Here is a 27,873-nt window from a genome sequence, read left to right as displayed (position 1 = left end):
ATATATTTAATAAAAGGAATAAAAGGCAAAATGTATATTATAAAACACAGCAACTTCTGTGTGAAGCATGTCCTACCTCATTTGGATAATTTGGTTTCAATATATTGAAGTGTAATGGAAAAATAAAACGCCACGCCACGAGGTTGAGGAATTGGCTAAACAATCATTTTCACCATTATGAAATAAAACTTTTGAAAATGAAGTTTAAATGTGAATGTTTCACAGTGCAAAAATTAATTACCAAACACAGTAGCCTCCACAGAACGTATTTTCTGATATACTCAACAGTTTGCTACAATGGTCTACAAAGTCTGAAATTCCAAAATAAAACTTTTGTTGTGGAGAGGTAACTCCTACATTTCTTTATCCTTAACTGCCATAGATAAACATCTGACACGTACGTTATATAAAATTATCCACAGCACCCTTCTTGTCTGCTAGTTACATTTCTCTTACAAAGACAAGGAAAAAAAAAACAATAGCAACAAAAAAAAAATATGCATTTAGTACATTTGTATGTTCTGAAGGTGTCTGCAATAATGAAGTAATAAAGAGACTTGTATTTCGTAATAGATAAAGTTATCTTTTGTCTACTTGTCTGCTTAAAATAACCCTGAAATGCCTTCAGATTCAAAATCGTATTTTTTTATTTTATGCTAAGAATAAACAGCTTTTATCACATGGGTAGTGTCAGTTACTGTAAGCTATTTTACGCATTTAAACAGACAATAGTGACATGTGGTTTTGTATCCTGTTTGTAGCTCTGTTATAGTAGCAAATAATGACTTTATTGTCTTTATTTGAAGATGGTTTGTGTTATTTTAGTATACACTGTCCGAAATATTTTACAAATACTTCCGTGAAAATTTACAGGACCCGGTAAAGTTTGCTTGTATTTGTTGCATACTTAATAACGGTTGTCTTCTTTTCCAGCTTATAACTTGTCACAAAGTACACCCGCACCAGAGTTTCTTCCAGCACCCTTCAACGTTAGCTTTCATGTAGGTGATTTGGCTATGCTGAGCTGTGGTATCAACAACTTAGGAACGAAAACGGTCAGTATACGTTATTGATAATCGTGTTTCCAAATGTTCCCAAAATTACTTTTTATCTTCTCCTTACATCTGATGAATTGAATTACACAGACCGTAGAACAAGAATGAGTAAAATATTATTCACCCAATCTATTTTCACAGCTTATTCTAAAGTTCATCTTGTTGAATGATTAAAGTGGAGTGATTAAGTGATAGTCCTAAAACAGTTCTCACTCGTAGAGCGGGCGCAGTGGTCCATTGGTAACACAGACTACGAAACCAGGGTTTGATCCCCCGCCTCTCCGACTAAAACTTTTCTGGGATAAGAATCCCGCGTATGGGTACTTTACTCCTTGAAGGCTAATGAGCCAGGGAAGCTTATGGAACTGGAGTTTCATCTATATGTTAGATAAATAATTTTGCTAACAAACATTTCTAATTCCCGGTTGTTTTCATTTTTCGTTTATTACTTCTACAGTATGAAAAGGCCGTGTCTCAGTTTCCAGAATTGAAAATTAAATAAACAAAGATAGAAACATGCAGCTGAGAGAAAACAGCAGTTGAACAAAACCATAGGCACCTAAAATGCACACTATAATGATTACAGACTGAGGTATTGAAACTCAGTTTTTTGAAAATAATTCCCTCTAAGATCTCTGTTAGTAAATATTCCACCCTTAAAAGAAGTCGAACCCACGACATCTCAAGTTAAAAACCTTGGTTTTGTTATACCCCTAAACGCCGATTTTTGATTATCCATTGCTTAATAATTTGTAAGATAAAACACAAGAGAATAATCTTCGGAATAAAATTGATAGCTATGATAATGTGTCATAAAATGACTAAACGATATTTCCAATAAGTCCAGGAACTTCTAAAAAAATTATATGTCATGTAAGGACTTTTATTTAAACAAATGTGTGTGTTACGAAACAATCTTGGAGTTGCCGGAATGTATGCTACAAGCCTTTCCAGTTTGAAATTTTATTACAAAACTACAATTTATTATAATGCAGTGTTTATCGTATATCTAAAATTTCAAGTTCATTACAATACCCAGTGAAGCTGACACCAGGTTTGAATTCAAAGTGTGTGAAATATCCAGATTTTTGTTTAGTTGTTGTCAGTTGTTACTTTCATATTTTTCACTCTACTGACGGCAGTTTTCCTCAACATTAAAATATATTTGCTATGGGTACTTATCCTATCTCGGACAAGGACAAACAACTGTAAATGACTTGGTTTATTTTGTTCATGTCCAAAAAAAGTTGATTATATGTTTTCCGTTTAAAAGTTAATTTTAGTCAGAGATATTCGACAACATTAATTTCTAAAAAAAAAAAATGTTAATTTTACAAGAAAACAAATGCCGGAATAAAGTACAATTATGGAACTTATTAAGACTCTTTTTTGTTGTTTTTGTGGGAAACCATACCGATTTTTCAGTACTTTAGGATAGAATCTCATACACATGGCACATTGTGTGTATTTTTATAATACCTATTAACCTGTAACTTTGCCACAGACGTGGTTACAGTGAATGTCCTTGATATTTTTGCAAATAAAGTGTCAGCTGCTCTTATTCTTTTAAATAGTAATATAAATGAAGTCTATAAAGTCAGTTTGAAATCATGTTTTAATTAAATGATATGTATTTTGTCAGTTTTTCAGGCATTCGCTTTCTCACAAAATGCTTCAAGATAGCAATATTTAATTACAAGAAAATTGCTGAGTAATTTAATCTTACTGTAATGACATCACATTGGAGCGAATTTGTTCAGTTGCAAAACATGTGGTATCAAAAAATTGACGCACAAGTTTGTGAAGCTGTTTTCGTACCCATTTGTTTTCATGGATAAAAAGTGGCATCAATTTGGAGTAACTGCAGATCTGATAAAATTTCTAGATGTCTGCATATCCTGCTGAAAGAAATATGTTTCCGTGCATATTTTATATAACGGTTAGATAAACTACAAGAAACGTGATTACATTCACAGGAACCTGTTGATTAAAGTAAATGTTATGAGGCCCCCAGAGATCGCTCAAGAATATATTTTAAGCAATGAATAAATTATCGGCATATGTTATAGAAATTACTACTCTGTAAATGTTCTTCTCGTTTTTCTCATATTGTCAAAAACACATGATTGCACAATCAGCTAAGAAAAACCGAATCAGATTAAAATCCCATATTGCTTTGTAAATTGCATCGTTTTTCTTTAAAAACAAGATTCCAAAGTTTTTTATGCTCCCCGAATGGGAAAGCATACATGCCAATGCTTTGACCGTCCGTCTGTCCCGCATTTTTGACTGGAGTATTTCTCATCAACCACTTACTGTAACAAAAAACTACGAAAAGATAAAAAATGTATTTTAACTGAAAAAGACAACCCTGTAGAAATGTTTACTTTTAATTTCTATAGTATCTAGTTTAAAATAAAACTAAGGCATATAGAAGCGTAGAGTTTGGAGTGAAATAAACAGACTAAATAAGTAATGTTCGATTGTTTGCTTGACGTGAAACAGACAGGTCGAATAGTTAACGTCAGGCTGACTTTGTAAAACCGACTGTATTTCATTAGCAAATGAATATCATTTTAGCAAATTAAAAAGCTCTTTCAAGAACACATATTTTAGTCATACATGCTTTAATATTTCCGTCTCCTCTGACAATTCAGAACATTACAGTCTTACTGTTAGTAAAATTTTTGAGCGCTGAACGCTGACCATTCAATATAGATCTAATATATAACAGAAATATTTTTCAATAATAAATTACCGTGTTAGGTTAGTCAATGACTGTTTTATTAAAGACTTTCTCATACTTTTGTAACTTCTTTTATCGTCTGCAGGCAATGTTTACTCTGGAAATTTGGCAATTTGGAAATGGTGTTCTAAATTACCGCAAAATAACCAGACGTCTTCTGTATACGTTCAAAGCTTACAATTATTTTTGAAATACATTTATTAGGAACATCTGATGTCAAAGTAATGACAAATTTCGTTTTAAAATATTACAGTGCCTGTTTAATTTCGTTTCTAAGATAAAATGTGACAGAAGTTTGGAATGAAAATTAACATTACCGATAACTTCTGAAATATCCTGCTGTTAAAAGACGTTATGTTGCATGTTTCAACTGCAAGATGGATAAATTGATTATATTTACAGAAATATGTTGGTTAAAGCAAAGATATGAGTCCCAACAGATTGCACACAGTAACATAGTTAACAGTAAAAACACTAACATATGTTTTAGAAATTATTATACACTAACACTTTTGGGTTTCTTTTTAAAATATGTTAATACAGTAACTTTCAAACGACAAAAAAGGCACTGTCAATTTGGTCCAGCCCGGGACGACTTAATTTTAACTTTCTGTTTATAATTATAATAATAATGGTAATAATAATAATGGTAATAATAATAATAATGTCAATAATATCTTCATTCATAGAAGGTAACACATTCAGAAATGTAAAAACAATTATAATATTATATATCTTATTTCAAATGTGGCCTTCTGAAATTAAACAAAAATCAACATGAAATGTCTGTAGCCGCTGAAACAGGTAACATGTGCACAATTTACATACCAACACCATTTACACATGATATAATCAAATGACGACTCATGCATACATATTGACAGACACGCAAATTTCAAACAGAAGAAAAACATATTGTGCAACATGTTCATTCTGTTGATATCTAAAAAAAGGTACAATCATTGACTTTGTAAATCAATATTAAGATATGTCTTGTGCCTTTCTTTAAACCATTTAACTTAAAGCCTAAATCGAATGTTTATTTCTTAATTTTAAAAATACAGTTCCAACATAATTACTGCTATCCACATCCCTAAACCAAGTACTTATTACAATAATGAGCGAAGAATTACAAGAATAATTTTTCCTAAAACCCTATTGTAATGATGTCTGTTTTTTTTTTTTTCCAAAGTATGACCAGCATTATATCGTTCAAAAATGGTTGAATTGATATAGGACGATAACTATTTGCCTCATTTTTATCAACGGATTTCAAAATATTTCAAATTACGTTTGAAAATAGTGGCTTTCAATTCGTCTGGAAAAATACCATATGTAATACTCTTATTGATGTTTGGTGCATTTGTTTACTAATATAATCACCAAAAGGTTGGATGACATATTGGGCGATGTTATCTAAACATGCAGATTTCTTGATATCAGTTTAATTTTATTGTGATATTATGCCAACTCGGTCGAGTCTTCTCAGTAGAATTTTATTTGTAAGCAAGGAGTAAAGCCTTTAAATTTGCTACAGTTAATATATTTATCTTGCGAACAGATAAGAGTTACAGGCATTTTTGCATACAAGCAGTAGAAAAAAAAAGCTATTAAATTATGGAAGGGAATCTCCGCCAGGACATGCATGCTGCTAAATGACATTGCTATGTTATTTACTTACATATGCATTCTGCAACATTGCAACTGCATTTTAGTTTCTTACATTTGCCTTACAAGAAATTCCTTTTTAATGCTGCTTAATGCTAAGAAAACAGTCCTTTCATGAATATGTAATTGACAAGTGCGTTCAACCTTTTTGTTTGCTTACTGCAATATTGAAATGTATACTCATGCTATTACTAACTGTATTCTATGTTATCTTACGCGTATTTGACGTTGTTGCTACTGAATGTAACGAGCTATTAACAACGTTGTGACTTGTGAATATTTCGAAATTTTCATAACTTGATAGTTACTGCTTTTTGGATTTAACATTAGTGATGCTTGCAACCACTTGGTTCTTGTTTATATTACAGTTTCCCGGCAAAAATGATATACTAAAACACATGGCTTTAATAAATATTTAAACTTGCAGTATAACAAAAATTTAAGCACGGTAGTGCATTACAACATTACAGGGAACCAACAAAAAGCAAAAAATTTAGCGCAAATTAGTATACACGGGAGACCATTCTCGAAAGCAAATTCACGTGTTCGGTAGTTTCCCTAGGTTAAACGGTGAGAGAGTCTAAACTTACCCGTGTATGCTTGTGTTGTTTTCGGTGGAAATTACGTCCATGGACAGCTGGAAATTATGAGTACTTTTTTACTTAAACACCGTTCATTGTTCACTGATTTTATGGAAACTGCCGGAAATTCTGGTTCCCAGCTTTCTACGAATTTCATATTACAAATGTTAAAGTCGCATTTGATTAACTTCGTGCTGCTTAGTGCTTACTTAGCACTGTTTTCGCCTTGCATAAATTTCAATCATTGCAATACTACGAATCCATGAATTTAAAGTAGGGACCTACATAGAAAAGGTCTACAGCAGGGACCTATATATCAAAAACAAAAAACAACGGGCAACAATTAAATGTTAACATGCATGTGTTTGTTTTATATAATGTAGGAACGATTTAATCAATTTCAGACAGTAAAACGTACAAAACACTTAGAACTTGTTCACATAAACATTTTAATATGCCACACAATGGATGCATTTGCCATTTACACGCAAGAATATGCGTTTTACATACATGCAGTGACGAAAGATGCAAGGTATGTGCCACTAACGGATGGAAGGTAACACAAAGACGCATGGATGTTGCATTTAGTTTAAAACGAATAACATATGGCAGCATGCATTTGTCATTTAGCAGCATGCATGTCCTGGCGGAAATTCCCTAAAATTCAGTTGCAATGTTGCAGAACGCATATGTAAGTAAATAACATAGCAATGTCATTTAGCAGCATGCATGTCCTTGCGGAGATTCCCTTCCATATTAAATATGTGCATGAACTGACAACATTTTGCGGTGTAAAGACAGCTAGATCAATCTGGAAAAGTGTATATTGTGCTGAAATATTGTCAAAAATAAAAGTGTAGATTCAATTACGCCAATGCTCTTAGAATTAGACCAAGACAATTATTTCTTCCTGTGAAATTTGGCATTCAGTATGGAAAAACGATGGCATTACTTGGTTAGTCTTATGATAGTATTCACAGACGTTTGAGGTCACATATTAAAGAAGTAGGGAAGTATGTCATGGTGTTGAGCTTTGTTCTTAATTTGGGAAAAATACGCATAAGCGGCCCATTAGCTCAGTGGGAAGAGAACGGGAACGGTATTTCTAACTCTAAGGTTTAAGTTCTAGACTTTTTCTCACACCACATTTCCCCACAGTTTTCACCCCCTTCTCCGCGCTCTGGCGTATTATAACGTGTGCGGACTTGAGCAACTCCGTTTACAATTATAACGTATCGGAAAGTATAAAATTCCTGGTAGTAGTGCAACTATTTTAGTTACGCTTGATTTCTTGACTGTAAAAATGTATCAGGAAAGGACTTCTTGATATCGGAAGAAATGATTGCAAAAGACCGACATTTATATCAGAAAATGGTGCAATATTTTCTTGATAAAGAAATTGAATTTCTGGTACCAGAAACTGAACTGTCAAGAAATTGAGTTTTTGGGATCAGGAATTAAGACTGATTTCTTGATATGCAGAAGCGATTTCATGATATCAAGAAATAGAACTCTTTATATAAAGAAATGGTCTCAGATATAAAGTGAAAAAAAGGGGGAAAAACGGCATCCTGTAAATGTCCCATTGATAATTATAATGAAAGTTATAATTTTCTTCTTCTTTCAAAAGACAGGTGTTTCGTAATTGTTATGCGAAATTCGCAGCTTATCATGACTTACGTTTCTACTGTTGCCAATGCAAATAATCTGATATTCTAAGCAAAAAAAAAAAAAAAAAAAAAAAAAAAAAAAAAAAAACACACACAAGCAAATGCATGTGTGAAAATACTAAACAACAGCTATGTTTTATTCTACCTAAAATTACAAAAAAAACCTGAAATCTTATATTTTGTTACTCAAGGAAAAGACTAACTATTCATTTTGTTGTTTGGTAATTTTCACACGACTATCAAAGGCGTCTTTTTATTTCAGAAATGTGGTTAACATTGTTTTAATCGAATAGTTTGGCGTGTTTGTGATATCTACCTGTAGAAGTTTAAAATAAATTTTCACGCTTTACAAAAGAATACCAGGTTGGTTTTATTTGAAATATGTACAGGTCGTTGACTGATTTTGATTAAAAAGGAATGAATTTGCTGTGTTCTCTATTATGCATAGTATCTCCGGCTATAAAATGAAGATCTAGTACTCGCAAATTGCTTGGTATTTCCAACATCAGAAAAATGTTATCACGTGCTTTCAAAATAATGATAAAGCATAAAAAACTCTTGAATATATAGGTAATTATCTAACCAGATGCCGATGATGCTGTGGAGTTTTTCTTCAAGTAATCTCTAGGGCCTTAATGTACTTGATCCAGTCTACAGGTTATAATGACTATAATACTTACTCATATAGTGCGTTTACATTTGAATTTGAAAGCAAGATAAAATTAAGTTCTTCTAAGAACAGGGCATTGAAGTGACTAAGCATATGGATTTTTCTCCGAAATAACACGTTATGCTTGAGAAGAAATGCAGGTCAAATGGTATACGGTTTTTTGACAGATGTTACTTTACTTTCTTCTTTAATGTAAACATTATATCTGACATTTATCTAAAGCCAAGCGTCTTTCAAATAAAATTATAAGTACAGTATTAAAACATTGTAAAGGAAAACAACTTGTTTTAGAAATGTACGCGTACACAGCATCTCAGTTACTGCTTTTTAATCTTACGTTCCGTTCTTGACCAACCCCTTGTTGATTAATTTATGAACATTCTCACAATTCTCGTAATTTGGAAAACTGCCAGAAAGTAACCCATTGTGTGGATGAGTTTAAAGAAAATGCCAGTTGTGTGATTTTATTTTTCCAATGTAAACTTTCAGTATGATTCGAAGTATTTGCACTAAATAAAATTTTAGAGAAAGTTGAGTAATATTTTTACAGGCAATGGTATCTGTTAAGGAAGATATCAGGTTATATGTGTTGGCAACAACGAGAAAAATAAACAATGATAAGATACTTTTTATGGTACATTGTTATATACTGCAAAAAAGAACAAAGCTGTGTTTTTACTTTTATCAATGAAACATTTGATTCAAAGCTATTTTCTGAATACATTTTATAAGACAACATTTTTTTTTACAATTGAAAGCTTTTAAAATTCACATTACAGAAAGATAAGTACTTCAAAGCAGCAGCATCATCACCCCTACGCAAGATGATAAAATCATATAACCCACGAAAAAACAGTGCAGTGTTTATTATTTTGGATAGTTTGGCACTGATAGATAAATGCAGTCATTAATCATCTAAAAGACATTTTACTGAATGAAATGAAGTCAGACAAACTGTACGTTCAGGAATCTTCAAATGTTTCACACAAATTCATAATCAATTATAGATAATGAAAATCTTTTCTTATCACAGAACTATATAACATTAAAATAGACATGGTTCGATTGTTTCTGTTCATGAGATACTATGAAATGTGCATCACCCCTTGTACAAGCCGCGCCATGAGAAAACCAACATAGTGGGTTTGCGACCAGCATGGATCCAGACCAGCCTGCGCATCCGCGCAGTCTGGTCAGGATCCATGCTGTTCGCTTTTAAAGCCTATTGAATTTGGAGAAACTGTTGGCGAACAGCATGGATCCTGACCAGACTGCGCGGATGCGCAGGCTGGTCTGGATCCATGCTGGTCGCAAACCCACTATGTTGATTTTCTCATGGCGCGGCTCATTTAATAAGGATCATCTTTTGAAAGCGTAGATCGCAACAAAACAAAATGACCTGATCATGAATTGGTATGAAATATACAACTATCCTTTTGCACGTAAACACCAGCTAAATTTGTAATAAGTAATTTTAGAATTCAAAATATTAAACACTCAAATGTATAATTAATCTATTGGTGTGCTACAGTTTTGTTTAAACACACTTATACAGATTTGATTTTGTGAAAAATTCCACCTTTTGATGATGGATGAAGACCCAAGATACGTCTCAGGTCATTGTTTCAGGCATGGATGGGCATATGTGCAGACCCACTAGGATAACAATAGCCAGCTGGATTTTCCTTACACGAGATTAATAATATGCTAAGAATCTTTTGTATGCTGTAATTTCATTTCAAAAACAGGTGTTTGCATGTGTGATATCACAGTAATGCAGCCGATCTTAATATCTTATGTTGGTTATAGATAATGCATTTTATCCCAAATATTTTCAAGAGTCTTGCCAATGGAATTGATCATACATTTTATCAATTAATTTACAAATCACGTGAGAATTATACAGTATTTTTGAACTGCATTCAGAGATCAAAACCACCTCGTGCAGATTACCAGATTTAAGATATCAGATATGACTAATAAATAATTGATTTTAGAGCGAACGCAAGGATTAATTTACCACAACATCACGGCATTGAATATTGACCAACTTAAACAAAGGAAACATTTTATACTGGTTACTATGATACCATTGGTTTTCTTGAAAATATTTTATTTTAGATTAAATGGATGTCATTAAAATGTTATATGTGTATTTATATTGATTTATAATTATTACCCGTAGCTGGAAAATGTATTCTGCTGGAAACTCAGTTTGAAAATCTTTGTACGATACTCAAAACTTTAATACACACAGCTAAAAGAATGCAGTTACCCCATATCGGAACTTTACAGCAAAGTATGACTGACATTTACACAAAAATGCTTAAAGTAAAACAATCAGGCAATAAAGACAAAATATAGAAATAAACTTGCACAGTGATAAAATAATACAACTCAAACGAAGTGTGGGGCGTTTTTAGTTGTGAGGCATTAATAACAGATAGATACTTATTAAGCTATAGTCACACATACGGATTTGTCAGTGCGTTGAGGTACGGTGCGGATAGGATTAGTCTGTGGGTGTATTACAACGGAGCAGTACGTCTTAGTACGGGAAAAATGGTGAGAAACAGGAAACAAACAAAACAATACAGGACGCGAATAAGTACGAGGTACTACGTTGAATTACGCTTTACTGCGCCTTGCAACATGCCCAGCGCACGGACGGGTCTGCGGTAAACTACGTTGAACTATGCTCAAGTACGAGCAGCCTCGGATAACTACGTTCGGCTACGGCGAGGTACGTGACAGTACGGATAACTACGTTTAAGTACGTTTAACTACGGATGAATAAGTTTCAGCCAAGTTGGACTAATGTCACGCTCAAATGGCTACGGTTCGCTCAAACTTTTGTGCATGTTCAAAAGCTGGAGAAACTTGCAAGTTTGGAATAAGTTTTGAATACGTTTTGACCACTTTTTGGTACGGATTAATACGAATGACTACTCTGAGGTACGGATCGATACGGATTACTACGTTTCTGTCCGTAGCTAGACGTAGCTATCCGCGCCGTATGTATGACTGGTGTATAACATAGCATAAACGAACATTGCACAACGCTTCAATCAGTTTTGTCAAACTTTCGGAAATATAGTAAATAGAAAAGAAATCGGAAAGACTACTGTAAAAGAATAATGTTCTTGTGATCTTAATTGAAATAATCGGTTGTATGATTCGCTGTACAAATGAATCACGTAAATATACAGTACATGTCATAAAGCACTTTTATGTAAACGACGACTAAGACTAGCTGTTTTACGTTGCAAAATTTCCACTTATTAATTTGGTTTTTGCTGAAATAATGTTCAACACATGGAAACAGCTACAAGTTTACATATCTCAAAATCGAATATCACTAAAATTCTTGGTCCTATAGTTAAGCTTCTACAAAGAAGTCATTAAGAAAGTACAATTTGAAATATGAGCTCTTTTTGGTTTAACAGGTTGTATGGCGGCGCCTCGACAGTTCATTTCCACTTACTTCCGGTAAAATGACAGTAATTGACGACAAACGTCTCCAAGTCTCTCACGTGGTACACAAGAACCAATGGGATCTCATGATTAAAGACGTAAAGCTGGAAGACGATGGCATTTATGAATGTCAGATTTCCTCCAAAGATAGGACTGTACGAAGACTAGTGACTCTACACGTAGTTGGTGAGAACATTCTCTGATTGAATGAAATAGTCTTTATCACATGTAGTCTCGAGTTAGGAAAACGTTTCATTTCGTTTTTGATCCAATTTTTTCAATACTTCTTAGCAGAAATTATAAATGTAAAAAACATTGTAACAAACACATTATAACACAGACCATAAAACTGGTGACTAACACATCAACATTGAATAGTTGTCGGTTCTCCAGTTTAATTTGTTGGTTTGGAAATGATGGTTCTGGCATAATTTGTGTGTATATTTATTGCAAATAGAATAGACATGAACCAAGTTTGGGAGGTGCTTAAGACCCATGTGATTATATTATCTTGCTCCATGTCAATCTTGTTCAAAAGAAACATCATGTTAACGGATCAATTTGATCTATAGAAAACTAATGTTTGCAAATTGGTAGTACATATCCGTCATGTGGCCTGTTTCAACTTAAAACAGTTGTGCATATATGTACACACTGCGTGTTTTGAAAGGAATATAACGCTACTTCAAAGCCTTTTCATCACTTTATTGCTACATCGTTTAAATATCTGTAAATGTTTTTGTTTAGTTCAGCATTTAAAGATTAACTGATTTTGAGAAATACTTATTTCTTCAAGGCGGTGCCATTGCCCCATGTTCACAAATTATCTTTTGAGATTGATATTTTAATAGCAAATTTTACTTGAACATGAAAATTAAAACGATACTGAATAATAATTTCAAAACTGCAGTCATTAATTTATTATACTCAGCAGAATCTGAAGATGATGCCTGCGCGTTTAGGTTTCAAGTAGCTGTGAGTGCTTGTATAAACATTACCGTATAAAATGCTGTAAAGGGAGATACTTTCTTTGAAGTATTTAAGTATTGCAGATGTAGCTCACGCCAAATATGATATTATTTTACGGCTGAAATAAAGAACAACAATCCAGCTGGAAAAGCCTGTTAAACGAACGTAGTCATTTAAACTGTAATGCCAAAAGGAGTGCTTGTATGGATGTGTAAACCAACAAAATATTAAATCATTCACTTTTACAAATCGGATATCTATTTAGAAGACGCGGTTTTTAATATGTGTACAATACGGAAGCTCAGAGGGGACATGTGAGTTTTATATTTATACTATCTCGTGGCCAATAGTTATAAAAAAGAAAAGAACAAAAAGCAAAAACTTATCTCGTGGCCACGAGATATAAAAAAAAGAACAAACAAAAAACAAAAACTTATCTCGTGGCAACAAGATAGATTAAAAAACAAAACGAAAAAGCTATCTCCTGGCCACGAGATATAAAAAAAAGAAGAAAAAAGCTATCTCGTGGCCACGAGATATAAAAAAGAAAAAAGCTATACCGTGGCCACGAGATATAGAAAGAAAAATAAACGGAAAAGTTATTTCGTGGCCACGAGTTAACATTTTGTTTCTTTTTTATATCTCGTGGCCACGAGATAGCTTTTCGATTTTTGTTTTTAAACTATCTCGTGGCCACGAATTTTGTTTTTCGTTTTTATATCTCGTGGTCACGAGATAATATAAAAATAAAACTCACATGTCCTCTCTGAGCTTCCTTTATATAACGCATTATTTGCACGTTTGAATTGATACTGTTATTATAGGTATCGCCTTAAACATACAATTTGTAAAACTGCAAGTAGTCCATAAAACCATATAAACTCAGCAGCACAAAGTAAATACATGACTATAGTGAGGTACCGCCCTGAAAACGGATAGTGGCAAAAACATCATTTTAGGGATTTTCGCGGTTTAATTGTAAACAAGCTTTCAATCGTAAATCACATAATGTTCCATAATTACGGGATATTGTAAATAAAAGTATCTCTTTACGTCATGTTTATTTCTTGCACAGGCACGATAGTGAAAACTGCAAGATTGCTCGTGTAAATCATTACTGAAAGGAAACGTGACCATAATGCACTACATGTCTCTGCAGAAGGCAAATCAACAAGAAAAACACGTTCAAATACTAGATATTTATAAGTAAATAATTAAGATAGCAAACTTGTTTTTTTAATTCAGTTAGCTATTCAAATATAGTAGGTTAGTGAGTGCAGGCATGCTTCACGACAAAACAGTTGCGTTTTAACATTTATTGACAGAGTGATATGAGTTTCAGGGGGTACTTTATATCCATCGTATATACTCTGTTTATCTACTAAAACATAGAACAATTACGAAAAACGTCTAGTTTGTTTCAACTAAACAGTACACATACCAAGTTTTGTAACGCGTTTCCCATATTTGTTCTTTAATTTAATTGTCATACAAAAAATATACATATCTTTTATCTATTTAGGTGTTGCTATCCAGCTTCGTTGTAATTAATTTAGGTTGCCACTTTGATCAGAAAGTTTTAATCAAGCTTTACAAAAATTGTTAATAATAGGATAGTAAGCTCATTAAAAAGCAACATTTTTCATTTCCGAAGACCCGTTGAAACATCTATCCAGCTGGGGTTGTGAAGTCGCTACTAAATATTTTACTATATGCAATTAAGGTAAGGCTGCGCGTTTGGTAAAAGGAAGTACATGTAATGTAGTATCGTCATTTATCTTGCTTTATAACGGAGAAAAAAGCCTGTATTCGGCATACGGAAACCGTAGCCATTTTAAGAATTAATGACAACCCGTCAGTACATTAATTACAACGGCAACGTTTTAGCTTCTTTCCTCAAGACAAAAAGCAGATATTGTTGAGTTATTCAAGCATTTTCTTAAAGTCAGCATGAAATTTGCAAATCAATTTACTTATTGGCAGATATATTTATGAGACGTTTCGTTGAAATATCCATTGGAAAAAAAGCTCAATTTGCAAATATGTCATTAATAGTTTGGTTTACTCAGAGACCCATGTCCAAGTTTTTCCACGTTAGTCTAGGAAATAATTAAGCAAACGATCCCATCTTTCTTAAATTTTTATTTGTCAAATATTATAAGTATGTTTAGTGAAATTCTACGATGTAAAAGAATTGATCCGAACATGCAGAACTACTCTAAACAAATAATAACTTCGTTTGAATACTAAGAAAAATATTTACAAAGTTACATGTAATCTTACCAAACAGTCATGTGTTGCTAAATATTTGTATTTGATTAATTGTAGAATTCACTTCCATATTATATGTTACTTGCAGAACCCAAAGTGGAAATACCTGAAATAAACATTACTGAACCCCAGTACGTGGAACGGGGTGAAACAATAAAACTACAATGTAACGCTACAGGAGAACATTACCCACCAGAGGAAATGGACTGGTTCAGGAACGGACAAAAAATTTCCTCACAAAGACGGAAAGGAATTCACATATCAAAACAGTTTTCAATAATAAAAAGGAAATTTACTAGTGTTCTAACAATAGACAGAGCAGAAATGACAGACGATGGAACATACGTGTGTCGCTCATCAAATATGCAAATAACAAGTACAAAAGTAATTGTTTTAAATGGTAAGTGTCATAATACAGGGAATTTGTCTCGTCGTCCGCGAAATTCTTTTAAAGAAACAAACAAAAACTTTAAAGCGAAAAACTTAATAGAGCGGTATGTAAACAAAAACTTAAGTTCCTTAGGCAACAAGAATCAGTCAGTTTAGACTCTTACAACACTAAACCCAGACACGACCCCCCGAGGAACAACATTTTCATATAATCTTTATATATTTTTTTGTCATATATTTGATAAAATCAATATGTACTTTTATCTATTTTTTGTTAAATGACATAGTTTTCGTTGCTTCAAATACAATAAAGCATCTTCGATTTCTGAAAGTATTTCGCAATACAAACAGGGGGGACACATTGCAAAAATCACGTGATCATTGGAAGTTAACGAACGCATGTCGCAGCCCACGTTGTGACTGTTTGCCCGCCAAACGTTTAAATGTAAATTTGTATCTTTGGAGCGACAGAAACGTTTAAATCCCCAGTTTCCTTTGTATAGGTAACTGACCGTTCCAAGGCGGTGCCCCTATTTTCAACTTGTTTTCAGTCTGTCTTGTGTTTTGTGTTGCGTGTGTTGTCTTGATTGTTGTTTGAGTTTCTTTCCTCTATTTCCCTCTACCCCCATTACATTACCCGCCCCAACCCTTCCCCATTACAATCGCGCTCCCTTGCATTTTACCCCCTCTCCTTTTACTGTGAACGAGTTAATTTAATACCATAATTTTGACCGCCGTCCGACCTTTAGCGGTACCCCACTGTTGTTTTATCCTGCTTTTGTGTGTGTTTTTGTGAGCGTGTGTGTGTGTCTTTGGCAGTGCCCCACTGTTGTTTTTTTTTCTCACTTGTCTATTTATCTTTGTATATGGCTTTCCCTGGAATATTTATCCTTCCTTTTTCCACTTTCCCAAACACCCGACCCTTTTATCTGCCACTTACCCCCACCACCACCCCCTTTTCTGTATTTTGCATATAATTAAAATGTACTTGTTGTTGGATTTTTGAAACAATACGTCCACTATATTTTTCCGTTACAGCTTCTTTTTGTCGTGGGCCTACTTTGTGATGCATGGCTCAGTGGCTGTGTTATATTCACTCACGGGTTGTCGTTGATTCGTGAAATGATTTTCAATTTAGAATTATGAGTCCATGATTAATTAGCCATTACTTCCGTTTATCAAAGATACAAAACTACCTTAAAAGTTTCCTTAAAAGCTCGAATGCTCGAATATTCCTTGAAAGAAAGAAAAACGTTTCATGTAAATAACAATTATTATCTTTTGACGACTTTTTAAATATATTTTTATATTTTACTTTTTGGTTACAAAGCAACATGTGTCTTAACGATTGAAGAAAAATCTGGACCATTAAAACTGATATTTATATGTGAAATTGGTCACGTGTTTTATCGTGTGCCAATTTTTATGTATATTTTTCCCACAAAGGGACATGTACGTCAGTGGGTTTATCTATTTAGAACTTTTGTAATAACGTTTCGTATTTTACCTACGAATAATTAGGTATAATTCAATATTTAGTGAATGCTCAGTTATATGCCAGAGTTTAGATAATTGGTGATTCCTTTTTACATTGGATGTCAGATATGAAGAATAGGTAGAACTCATTATTGCTAACATATAATGATAATATTGCATACATGGAATGTAAACACTATATCTGAACCTATATCATGCTGGACACGATTGATTCTGCCTTTGCGAACAGTGTAGATCATGATCAGCCTGCACATCCATGCAGTCTGATCATGATCTACACTGTTCGCCATTCAGTCAGTATCTTTTTGGTAAGCACCCCTTTTAACAATTAATGGTACTGTCCAAATTGAAATGTCGGCAAGTTCGTTATAGAAATTTAGAAGGGTAAGATTTAATAAATATTGATCTATATATTAAGAACATTTCAGAATATAAGATTATTGCAAGTTTCAGTCAAAATGAAAAAAATATGAAATTCTGTATTGGTATCGGCGGGAACCAAATATTTTAATATTCAAATCTATGAAAACACTTTTCTTACACTATATATCATAAATATATGTAGATTAAAGCTTCTTATGAAGCTTCAAAAATGTATGCCAGGTAACGCTTTCTGATACATTTATCTAACTTGGTTTTTCTCAGCCTGATCATGAGCAGTAACAAAATGTAAGAACACCATGTTTACACATTAATCTTAAATGGAATCTGTGATCGAAATTGGATCAGATATTATAATAACTCTAAAGTTGGATATGGCATTTATCAAGCAATAATGAACAATTTACATTAGATAACGATGTTGGCAAACTACAATGCCAGTAATCTGAGACGAATGTTCTTCATCTGCCTATAATGTAATTGTTTCTTGCCTGCCAATAGAAATCTCTTAACTGATCAATGAGGCTTTTTCTATTCCAAAATAACCCACAGATCAGTCAAATTCGGACTTAATTGCTGTGTTTCCCGAAATATTGTCTTAAATAAGACTGATTTCTTCAAACCAACCAAAGGTTAATTTATACATATAAAGGAAAAGGTAAGACGTTGTGCAGTTATTGATCACTGTCTACCGGAAAGTCGTAACAACCCACTCTGGCTGTCTGTACGATACTCCGTTTGTTCTTAGGAATATCCAAGTATTTTGTATGCATATTTTCCCATTCAATCACAGGCTAAAATCACGTTGGTTAAGGAAACAAGAAGTTATATTATATCATCTGGAGCTTGCTGCTGTACATTTGTGATTCAGTACTCGTTATTTCTCTCTGCCCCACAGCTTTAATTTTGCAATCTTTTGTAATATATTTATATTCAAATACTACTGCTGTATTTTGACATTGCCGTCTTGCCCTTTTTATAAATTATCTTATACATCTGTGTAGTTGGTGTTTAGATTCCCGACGATATGTTAAAATATTAGAGCCAATGTTTTTAACCATGTTACCATATAGGAACATTTAACCACGACTGAAAGTATTTCTGTAAAACGTGAAGCGTTCCTTTGTCGAAATAAATAAAACCATCATAGATACTGCAACTTTGCAAACGATATGATAACATTCGATGTATTATCTTCTTTATGAATATTGAAATTTAAAATTTAATTTTAAAGATGTCATTATTGCGAATACTCTCAGACTATATCTGTGTATCTACAATATACAAAATGTACCTATATAGTAACGTACCGAAAAAATGTTGACATAAATTCTGTTTAACAAAGAATAAATATTTTATCATTTGCAATTTAAGTCCATTACGGGCGGCTTAGAAATCTATATTCATTTATCCACGCATGAATAATTCTAAAATTTAGCATTGAAAATTGTAGTTATGTCTGTTACCGTTTTATCTTAGATTTCGTATAAGATATTCTCGACGAGTTTTGGCAGAACGTCGAAAAATTGTGCGGTTACAAAGTTTACAAGTTTTATCATTTTGTATGTCTTGTATATTTTTTTCAAAACAGTAAAATGAACCAAATGAATTTTTCTGACAAAAACAGAATTTGTAATGGTCACCTAGTTATATTTAGAAACATGTATTGATTAAAATTAAAGAATATATTCATTTACCCATTGTACATGTGCTACAGGCCTTTATCATAAGGAAACATGTTTTAAAGCAATTATAATGATATATTTGCATGATTGTTTGATGTACAATGTGGTGCATCCATTTGATACGTTATTGCAGGAACATCAGAAGATTTAACTATTGTAATGGGGCAATTGCGTGCAGGAGCATTGGTATCTCAACAGCGAATTGCTTTGATAAATTGAGCGTGCACCCCATGCTCACTTTCTTAATTAAATTGTACGTCGTGATTTCTGTTATTACTCTTTCTGTTGTATTCAATCATAAATCGCATAATGATACACTAATAAAAATTTATCTTACTTTTTCAGCTGAAACGTCACCAATTAAAAGAGGTGAGTAAATCTGTTCATGTATAACGTTTTATTCACAGGAGGCCGAAAATCATATTTTCTTGTTGCCTTACTGAAACGGATAAGAGTTCTTTCATTAAAATTGCACCTCTATGCAATGAAAAATTCATTATTAAAGGTAAACATAGGAAATTATTCCTTCATTCGTCGAAAGCAAAGGTTTTTATTGCTCTTGCTTTTGCAGTGAAATATAAAAGCAAATTGTCTAGAAAGTATTTACCTGAGGTGACAAGAAAATATCTTTCTGGCATAATTGCTGTATTTTGTCTTCTCAAAAGTTAAAATAATTTATTTTTTCTTTCAAAATCACAGCCACTCCCGTTCTACTGCCAGTCTGTGAGTAACGAAGTAGTAGACCCAGAACATCTATTTACCCACACGTGCCCTTCAAGTCACTTGCGTATCATTTATACAACGCATACAACCCATACAGCTTAACAATGTTTCCAAACTGTGCCTCACATTTTAATCACACTCCTTGTCATACAAGCACGCGTTTCTCTTTGATCAATGAAGTCGCACTATACAAAATCATTTCACAAACCGCTTCATTCAAATATTTCGCCTTTGACGGAATGTATAAAATGTGTATTATGATGAATTACTGTCAGAATTTTTAATACAATTTCTTTAAAGAAAAGCAACATTGCCTAAAAAGAGTTTTCTATAATTGTGTAGATAAGGGCTTATAGTCAAAGTTATCACCGTGTATTTGCATATATGTAGTAATACGAGTACACATGTTTATTCCGTCCAAATGAGCAGGAAAAATCGAAACACATAAGAATATAAACAACGGGTTTTCAAACATTCAAAAATGTGTTGCGTTTTTGAGGAAATAAGCTTACAGTTTTATAATCTGATTAAGCGCTTCAATGTCATTTCTTTGTAAAATTTTATATTACATTGAAAATATAAATGCACATTTAAAAGGATACTCAGGTTTTGTTTTCAGGAACAGATCCGTGATTTTTTTTCTAAATGGATTAAAAATAAAGGAAAGAGGCGCTAAATCACTGCATGTAAAGTCACGAAAACATAAAACAATTTGTCCAATGAAGAATGTTACCATCAGTTTTCTAAATATCTTACTTTGTCCGTGGTAAAAATGAGAAAAATCAAAAAAGAAAAGTGATACGTGACATTTTATTCTGTCCTGGCAGACGTGGGTTAGAGTAGCAAAAGCATAAAAGTCGCACACCCACATTGTCAAAGTAAAACACATATATTAATTTTTACTAAGCATGTCATTAAAAATGTGGGATTCTAATTTTTCATCCCCAGCTTTACCTATGTATCCCTTTAACAGGTGCATTCACAATCTACTATTTGTGTTCATATAAGTATTTAAACAGAGTAATAAATAACTGATTTTCATTACATTTACATGGCTCTTCATTCTTTTGATTTTCACTGGGTACTTACTTTTGCAGCAGGAAAATCATAGCTTACATTCCTTATTGTTTTGTCAGAACACGCGTTAAAATTCATTTGGTACATTTGCATTATTCATATTATAAGTGTACAGTACAGATTTCGGAAAACTACAGTTTTATGTCAACACTTTTGTAAACAAAGATATGTATCTAAAGAAGTCAACAATCATGTTTGTTTGTTTTGGTTGGGTTTAACGCCATTTTTCAACAGTATTTCAGTTATTTAGCGGCGGTCAGTTAATCTAACCAATGTTCCTGGATTCTGTACCAGTACAAACCTGTTCTCCGCAAGTAACTGGCAACTTCCCCACATGAATCAGAGGTGGAGGACGAATGATATCGGACACAATGTCATTTATCAAATCGTCACGGAGAACATACGCCTCGCCCCGAGATCGAACTCACGACTTCGAGATCTGTAGATCTGTGCTCTCCCTATTGAGCTAAGCGGGCGGACTTCAAAATCATGTCTCATGCGAAAAAGTAAATGCATTTTTACATTCTATGTGCATATCTTTTCATACAACCTAATCTAGTATGTTCTTGTAAAATGTGAAAATATGATGGTGGCATAAAGCTGGCATGTGAATTATATTCATTTACTGGAGAAAAACAACCTCGAAAGTAACAATTTGAAAGTGATGTGCGTATTTATTTTTCTTGAAAAAAAAAATTAAATGTTTATCTTTACTAGAGTAACTGTATGTATGGAAGAGTATGCATGGGGGTATTGGTATTGGTCCTTGCTACAGTTTTAAAACAAACTTATGTTACCTGGAGAAAATCTAGTTGTTCGTCTGTGAGTAGCTCGTACATGGATGCATGATAGGGTAATGACCTTAAATTACGCTAGACCCTTGTTCGAGTACCTACATCCTATGTACCTACAAATGCTATAAATGAATGTGTAGGACCTATATCGTATTTAAGAGTCAGTTCAATGCCTTCCAAGCTAAAAACTTTAGAAGCATTAGTAATAACAAAATTATTAACTTTTTTGAACTTTCGACAGGCAGATGGACGTTAATGTTTTGAGGATAATGAGGAAAGATACAAGTCGTAATTTTGAGATAGTAAGTCGAAAGTTAGAGATAAGCAATTAAAAATTTTGCGCTAATCAGTCAATAACACCCACCTGGCACAGATGCTCCTCCGTACATGAATAGTTTCTTTAGTAGAGACATGTGAAAAATTCGCAGATGTTTTTTTGGGATTCTGTTTTCAAAACTGACACGATCGGTTTGTTAATTTCTCCTATTTTGTTTTTATGCCCCCGAAAGGAGGCATATTAGTTTTCAACTGTCCGTCCGTTCGTCACACCAATGTCGGTTCGTCACACCAATGTTAACTTATTACATGAAGGCACTTTACTCGCGAACCACACCACCCAGGACCTCCAAACCTCTACTGATTTTAGGTTCACCAGGTCAAAGGTCAAGGTCACAGGGGCCAATGTTAACTTTTTGCATGTAGGCACTTTACTCGCGAACCACTGCATCCAGGACCTTTAAACTTCACACGCTGATAGTTCTTATTGAGCACACGATCCTTACTGACTTTGGGGTCACCAGATCAAAGGTCAAGGTCATAGGGGCCAATGTTAACCTTTTGCATGAAGGCACTTTACTCGCGAACCACTCCACCCAGGACCTCCAAACTTCACATACTGGTAGTACTTATTGAGTACACAACCCCTACTGACTTTGGACTCACCAAATCAAAGGTCAAGGTCACAGGGGTCAATGTTAACTTTTTGCATGAAGGCACTTTACTCGCGAACCACTGCACCCAGGACCTCCAAACTTCACATACTGGTAGTACTTATTGAGTACACGACCCCTACTGACTTTGGGGTCACCAGATCAAAGGTCAAGATCACAGGGGTCAATGTAAACTTTTTGCATGAAGGCACTTTACTCGCGAACCACTGCACTCAGGACCTCTAAACTTCACATGCTGATAGTACTTACTGAGTACACGACCCCTGTTGACTTTGGGGTCACCAGGTCAAAGGTCAAGGCGCTGCGGGGGCATTTGTCACCATTAGTGACAGCTCTTATTCTTTTGAGACCGACAATATATATATTTTAGCAAATCGCAGGGCACCTTTATGCCACCGTACTATAGACACAAAACTCAAAGCATCCATTGTCGCTATTCAGGTAAATTAAATATTAAGACATATAACCACATTTCATTTAAATGAATTAAGATCAGTATTCACTATGTCAACATGCCTATTATCAAACTTGTGTTTTTCTTGATGGCAAATGCAGATATTGTCAGAACATTGATTTCTAGAAATATAGAGGAAAATCATGACCTCAGTCATACATTTGTGTTATTGCTTAGGGTACACATTTAAAAAAAGAAATGTAATCTTAAATCTTTCACTGAGGTTAGGTCGCAGTTGTGTTGTGAAATATACATTTATCTATACTATTACAATGTGTTTCCTATAACATAAATATAATGTAAAAATATAATAAAGTTTCAATTCGAAGTGATTAATTTATTTGCGGTTTTACATTTTAGGGACAATCGGTGATAAGCCAATTGATAAAGGATCTTATACATCAAGATCGGCGGCGGCACGTATTCCCAGGACATTTCTGCTCAATACAGTGTTATTATTTGTTATTCTTACATTGAGAGCATTGCCTTTGTACCCATCGTGATATTGGTCTCCTGGGAAAGTTTCATTATCTCGACGTCTTTATATTGTCTGCGGATGTAAGGCAGAAAAAATACTATTAAAGATGGCTTGTGTCCAAATGAATGATCAGCACGGCAGAATCTAAAATTGATGCAGTAGAAACATAATTTTAAAGTGAAAAACTAAGCATCGCTTCTTGTTGCTTGTGCAGTCGTGTCGAAGGCAGGCCGATAGGCCCGTGGAATTGTTGGAGGCCTTAAGTAAACTTTTCGTAAAAATGATACTAACTGTATGGCAATGAAGTCGAAGAAGTGTCCTAATGACTGTGACATTTAACATGCACAGTGAAAAATATAGATAAATGTTATACAAATATTGCTGACTTGGAGTTTCAAAACTACAGTACATTTTGTATGCGGAATTATTTTATTTTCCACATAGTATATTTAGATTGTAGACAGTGAAGCATTAAATTGAACATGTCTCATCAATATCGACCAAATGTTACTTGTTTTAATATTAGACTTTATTTATTCTTGATTGTGAGACGGTACATTGTGGAGCTTGTTCAAATGCGGTTCATTACCGTCAACCAGAGTGTGTTACTTATCTTTATTACAAATGCTTTTAACACTACTATATTCGTATCATTGCTTGCCTGATATATTTCAGTGACTTGAATACTGTTTCATTTTTACCTCATCGGGAAGAACTATGCCAGTTTCATCATGATTTCAAAACATATAAACCAACACTGAATAGATTGGCAGCGCATCCATAAGCATTATTATTACATGGCTATTTATGCATTGCCGGTCCACGATTTGTGCTATTTACTGATTGTTCAACATTATATGTTGCTGGGCAAAAGTGAACTGTTGGAGAAAATGAATATGAAAATTATTTGTAATGTCATGTAATAAAACCTCGGGAAATAGTTTTGACCATTGACCGACACGCTTCTAAATAAATAAATATATATATTGTACCCCCCGTGTCTAACCGGTAACACCGATTTGTGGTAGAAATAATGCCGACAAACTCAACCTCGTAATGCAAAATCAGACACGTCTCACTGATATTTTTTCAGATCAATTTGAACCATCGGATATCGAAGGTACTTTTAGCACAAATCGGTTAGATCCGTTAAGACGTGTGATACTTCTTTCTGTACAAAAACGTCTTGTATATAGCATTTGTATTAAAATATACTTCAGTTCCGTCATTTCAAACAGTAACTGCTATAAGTGTCCCTTAATGTGCTTTTTGTCTTCAAAAATATTCATGTATAATTGAAAGATTTTGTTTTTTGTATATGTTTTATCATTATGTAAATTCTTATATATGAGGAATTTTCAGAGCCATAAAACGAGTAACTTAACCTTTAAACACCTAGTGCTCAAATCTTATGTACCTTTGCTGATATTACTGACAGGAAGTGGAATTAAACAACATCATTTCAATTTCATGGACTGTTGCTTGAAGAATTGAAAGAAATTTATATGAAACTTGATTTTTTTTTTTAAATTAAGTAGTATTGTAGACAAGATATAATTATTATCATCATTTACTACTGCCTTGGTCACTTGAATAAACTTAGACAATTGCATCTTTTAACTATCTAAGTTTCTTTCAAATTTCATGTCTTCGAAGTGCACATGGCACGTGTTTTGTGCATCGTTCCAAAATATTATATAAGTGTCAGTATATTTTGTTTTCTGAAATACTTGAAAAACTGGGCTGGTACTATTTTTGAATAAGAGTATTTTTATGTACTAACAAGTTGAATAGATGATGCACAAAGTAATCAGTTATCTATTTCCTTTTTAAATACTCGTTCAATTGTGAAAAATTTGCAGTGATTATTTGTGCTTTATTTGAAAAGAAAGGACGACTTGTTTTACTATTTTGTTGTTTGTATTGTATGATGTTTCTGCTATGGAATTTAACTACATAGATATTTACCTTAAAAGGTATTATATGTTTCATTTTATATTCGCAGAACAAATACTGTATATGGAAGGCATCACGTGTGTCTGGAATTTGGTGCCTGAAATCATTATATTCTTAAGTGGAATAAATGAAAATCCAGTGACATGACTCTTTTGGTGATTGTTTTTTATTCAAATCTGTAATTTTAAGACGACGTATAACTTTTTATGAAAATAGCTTCATTAAAAATAAATTCAGAATACCATTGCACGCACATCAGGATACATAAATCAGTACAAGAGATAAGCACCGAGCAAAATGTCTTACAGTTAATGTATGACTGCTTGCCTGGCTTATTTATTTACATTATTTTATCCTCGTGCTGTTCTGGTGTTTCTCGAAAAAGTTGTGATACTTTTAGTTTTACAGTACAGTCCAGTCGAGGCAGATTTGGTTACAACATCTGTCTTACAAACGTTCATAGCGCATTTTGAATTTACAACTATGTTTCATGCTTGTACATGTAGGTTTTTTTGTTTTAGTTATATTTACTACACTTTATTGTTAGTTGTCGGGCCGGACCATTCAATACGGGTGTGCTTTAATGTATGTTATGTGTGAAATTGAAGTAGTGGGAGTAAACAACCAGGGTCACTAACACTAATACATGTTTACTGAAAAACAGAAATGATGTCAAAATTAAAGTTGTTCATGTGGACCCTGCCACCTGAAAGAAAGTAGGTAATAACAGTCCAAATATAGCTGGTATTGTGATGTCGGTTGTAGATAATGTATTAAGTTTTACACGCTTGGAATATTGTTTAATCTAGAAGCAACATTGAATTCCAGATTTAGGACAGATATAGATAGACATTTGTCTCAGTGACTGGAAAAATACGTTCCGAACAGCGTTAGCTCAAATTGTCTTAACAACCGTAGGGAGAGCGTAGATCTATGGATCGGTTGGGGCGTATGTTCTATGTGACGATTTGATAACATTGTGTCTGAAATCATACGTCCTCCACCTCTGATTAATGTGGGGAAGTTGGCAGTTACTTGCGGAGAACAAGTTTGTACTGGTGCAGAACCCAGAAACACTGGTTATAATAGGCTAACTGTCCGCTGTTACATAACTGAAATACTGTTAAGGTAGTTCTGCACTTTTGGATCGAAATTTTTTCTACAATGTTGAATTTGATTAAACTCTGATTTTTCAAAACTTCGGAATATATTAAGAAAATTCAGCAAATAAAAAAGATAGGGTCATGTGCTTGATTTTTTGCTAGACTGGTATGAAAAATTTAGATCTTACGCAATTTTTCATAATGGGAGTCTTTGGGAAAATCGCAACTTTCATAACATTTTCGCGAATAGAAATTTTTCTAAAATGTAGATTTTAATGAAACTTCTCACAAACGTTAATAAACATATGGTCTATAATATTGTAAAATAAAATGTATAGGCCCATGTGCTTTACTTTTGAGATATTTGGTCATGATTAAAGTGAACTGCCCATTTCATGCTATATTTAAGACATTATTTTGAATCATTTAACGTGTCACATGTTTTCATATGATGTTTTAACTTTAGAAAGATACTAGCAGTACCATTTTAATAAATCAATTCACAGGTTGCCATTAATTCATAAACTGATTTTCATTTCCGTACGCCGAATCCAGGCTTTATTCTACGTTTTCCGGAAAACAGACGTTGCGCCATCACTTCCGGTTTTTCAAACGTGCAGAACTACCTTAAAACGGCGTTAAACTCAAAACAGACAAACAAACAAATTGTCTAAAAGCGCAATTAATTAAACTGTGAATAATACCATTAAGTGTTTATACTTCGCCCAAATCTCTAAAACCTAAGATGCACAAAAATTAGTTTTATATGACTACTTTAGGCCTAAATATATGTACAGGAGATCTGTTTGTGTATCTTAATTAAAGAAAACATGACAAACTAAAGCTTTACACAATCCAGTGCAAAATAGGAAACATATGTATTTTGTTTTAAATGTAAGTGCTTTGCATTGTGTTAAATTTGTTCATTGTGTAAGACACGTTTAATGTTTAAGTGTTCCACTCAGTTTTCATCTAGTATGCCTGCACAGCGTTTTGATATTACCATGAAACATTGATGAATGTGTAATATTATGTAATACATACATTGTTACATTTTTTGTTAATAAAGTAATTTTGTGTATTTGTTTCTTATGATATTACTCATTATGTCAATAGCCATTGAAGTATATAATAACAATTGTATGATTACATTTGTATGCAATTACAAACTGCAACCACTCGATATTATGTGACAGTCATCGCATAAAGGTGTATTTGTGGCCCATACAATAAATTTATTATCTCATAATAATATGAACCAACAACTGGTAGAAACCTCAT

The 27,873-nt window shown here is 33.4% G+C and overlaps 1 protein-coding gene across 5 annotated transcripts in view; it reads left to right on the top strand.

Moving 5' to 3' along the window:
• LOC123551089 (zwei Ig domain protein zig-8-like) overlaps nt 1-27,673 on the top strand; it is a 242,932-nt gene extending 215,259 nt beyond the window's left edge. For all 5 annotated transcript variants that reach the window (XM_045339777.2, XM_045339778.2, XM_045339775.2 and 2 more), the window contains 5 exons: nt 934-1,055; nt 11,837-12,050; nt 15,193-15,504; nt 19,403-19,426; nt 23,416-27,673. In XM_045339777.2, coding sequence (XP_045195712.1) covers nt 934-1,055; nt 11,837-12,050; nt 15,193-15,504; nt 19,403-19,426; nt 23,416-23,558 — 815 coding nt within the window. In that variant the 3' untranslated portion in view covers nt 23,559-27,673. The remainder of the gene's footprint in view (nt 1-933; nt 1,056-11,836; nt 12,051-15,192; nt 15,505-19,402; nt 19,427-23,415) is intronic.
• The last annotated feature ends 200 nt before the right edge of the window (nt 27,674-27,873 follow it).

This window comes from Mercenaria mercenaria, chromosome 4 (genome assembly GCF_021730395.1).
Source record: "Mercenaria mercenaria strain notata chromosome 4, MADL_Memer_1, whole genome shotgun sequence".
Classification (NCBI taxonomy): domain Eukaryota; kingdom Metazoa; phylum Mollusca; class Bivalvia; order Venerida; family Veneridae; genus Mercenaria; species Mercenaria mercenaria.
The sequence above is the reverse complement of the archived record's forward strand: the minus strand, read 5'-3'. Positions and strand labels throughout refer to the sequence as shown.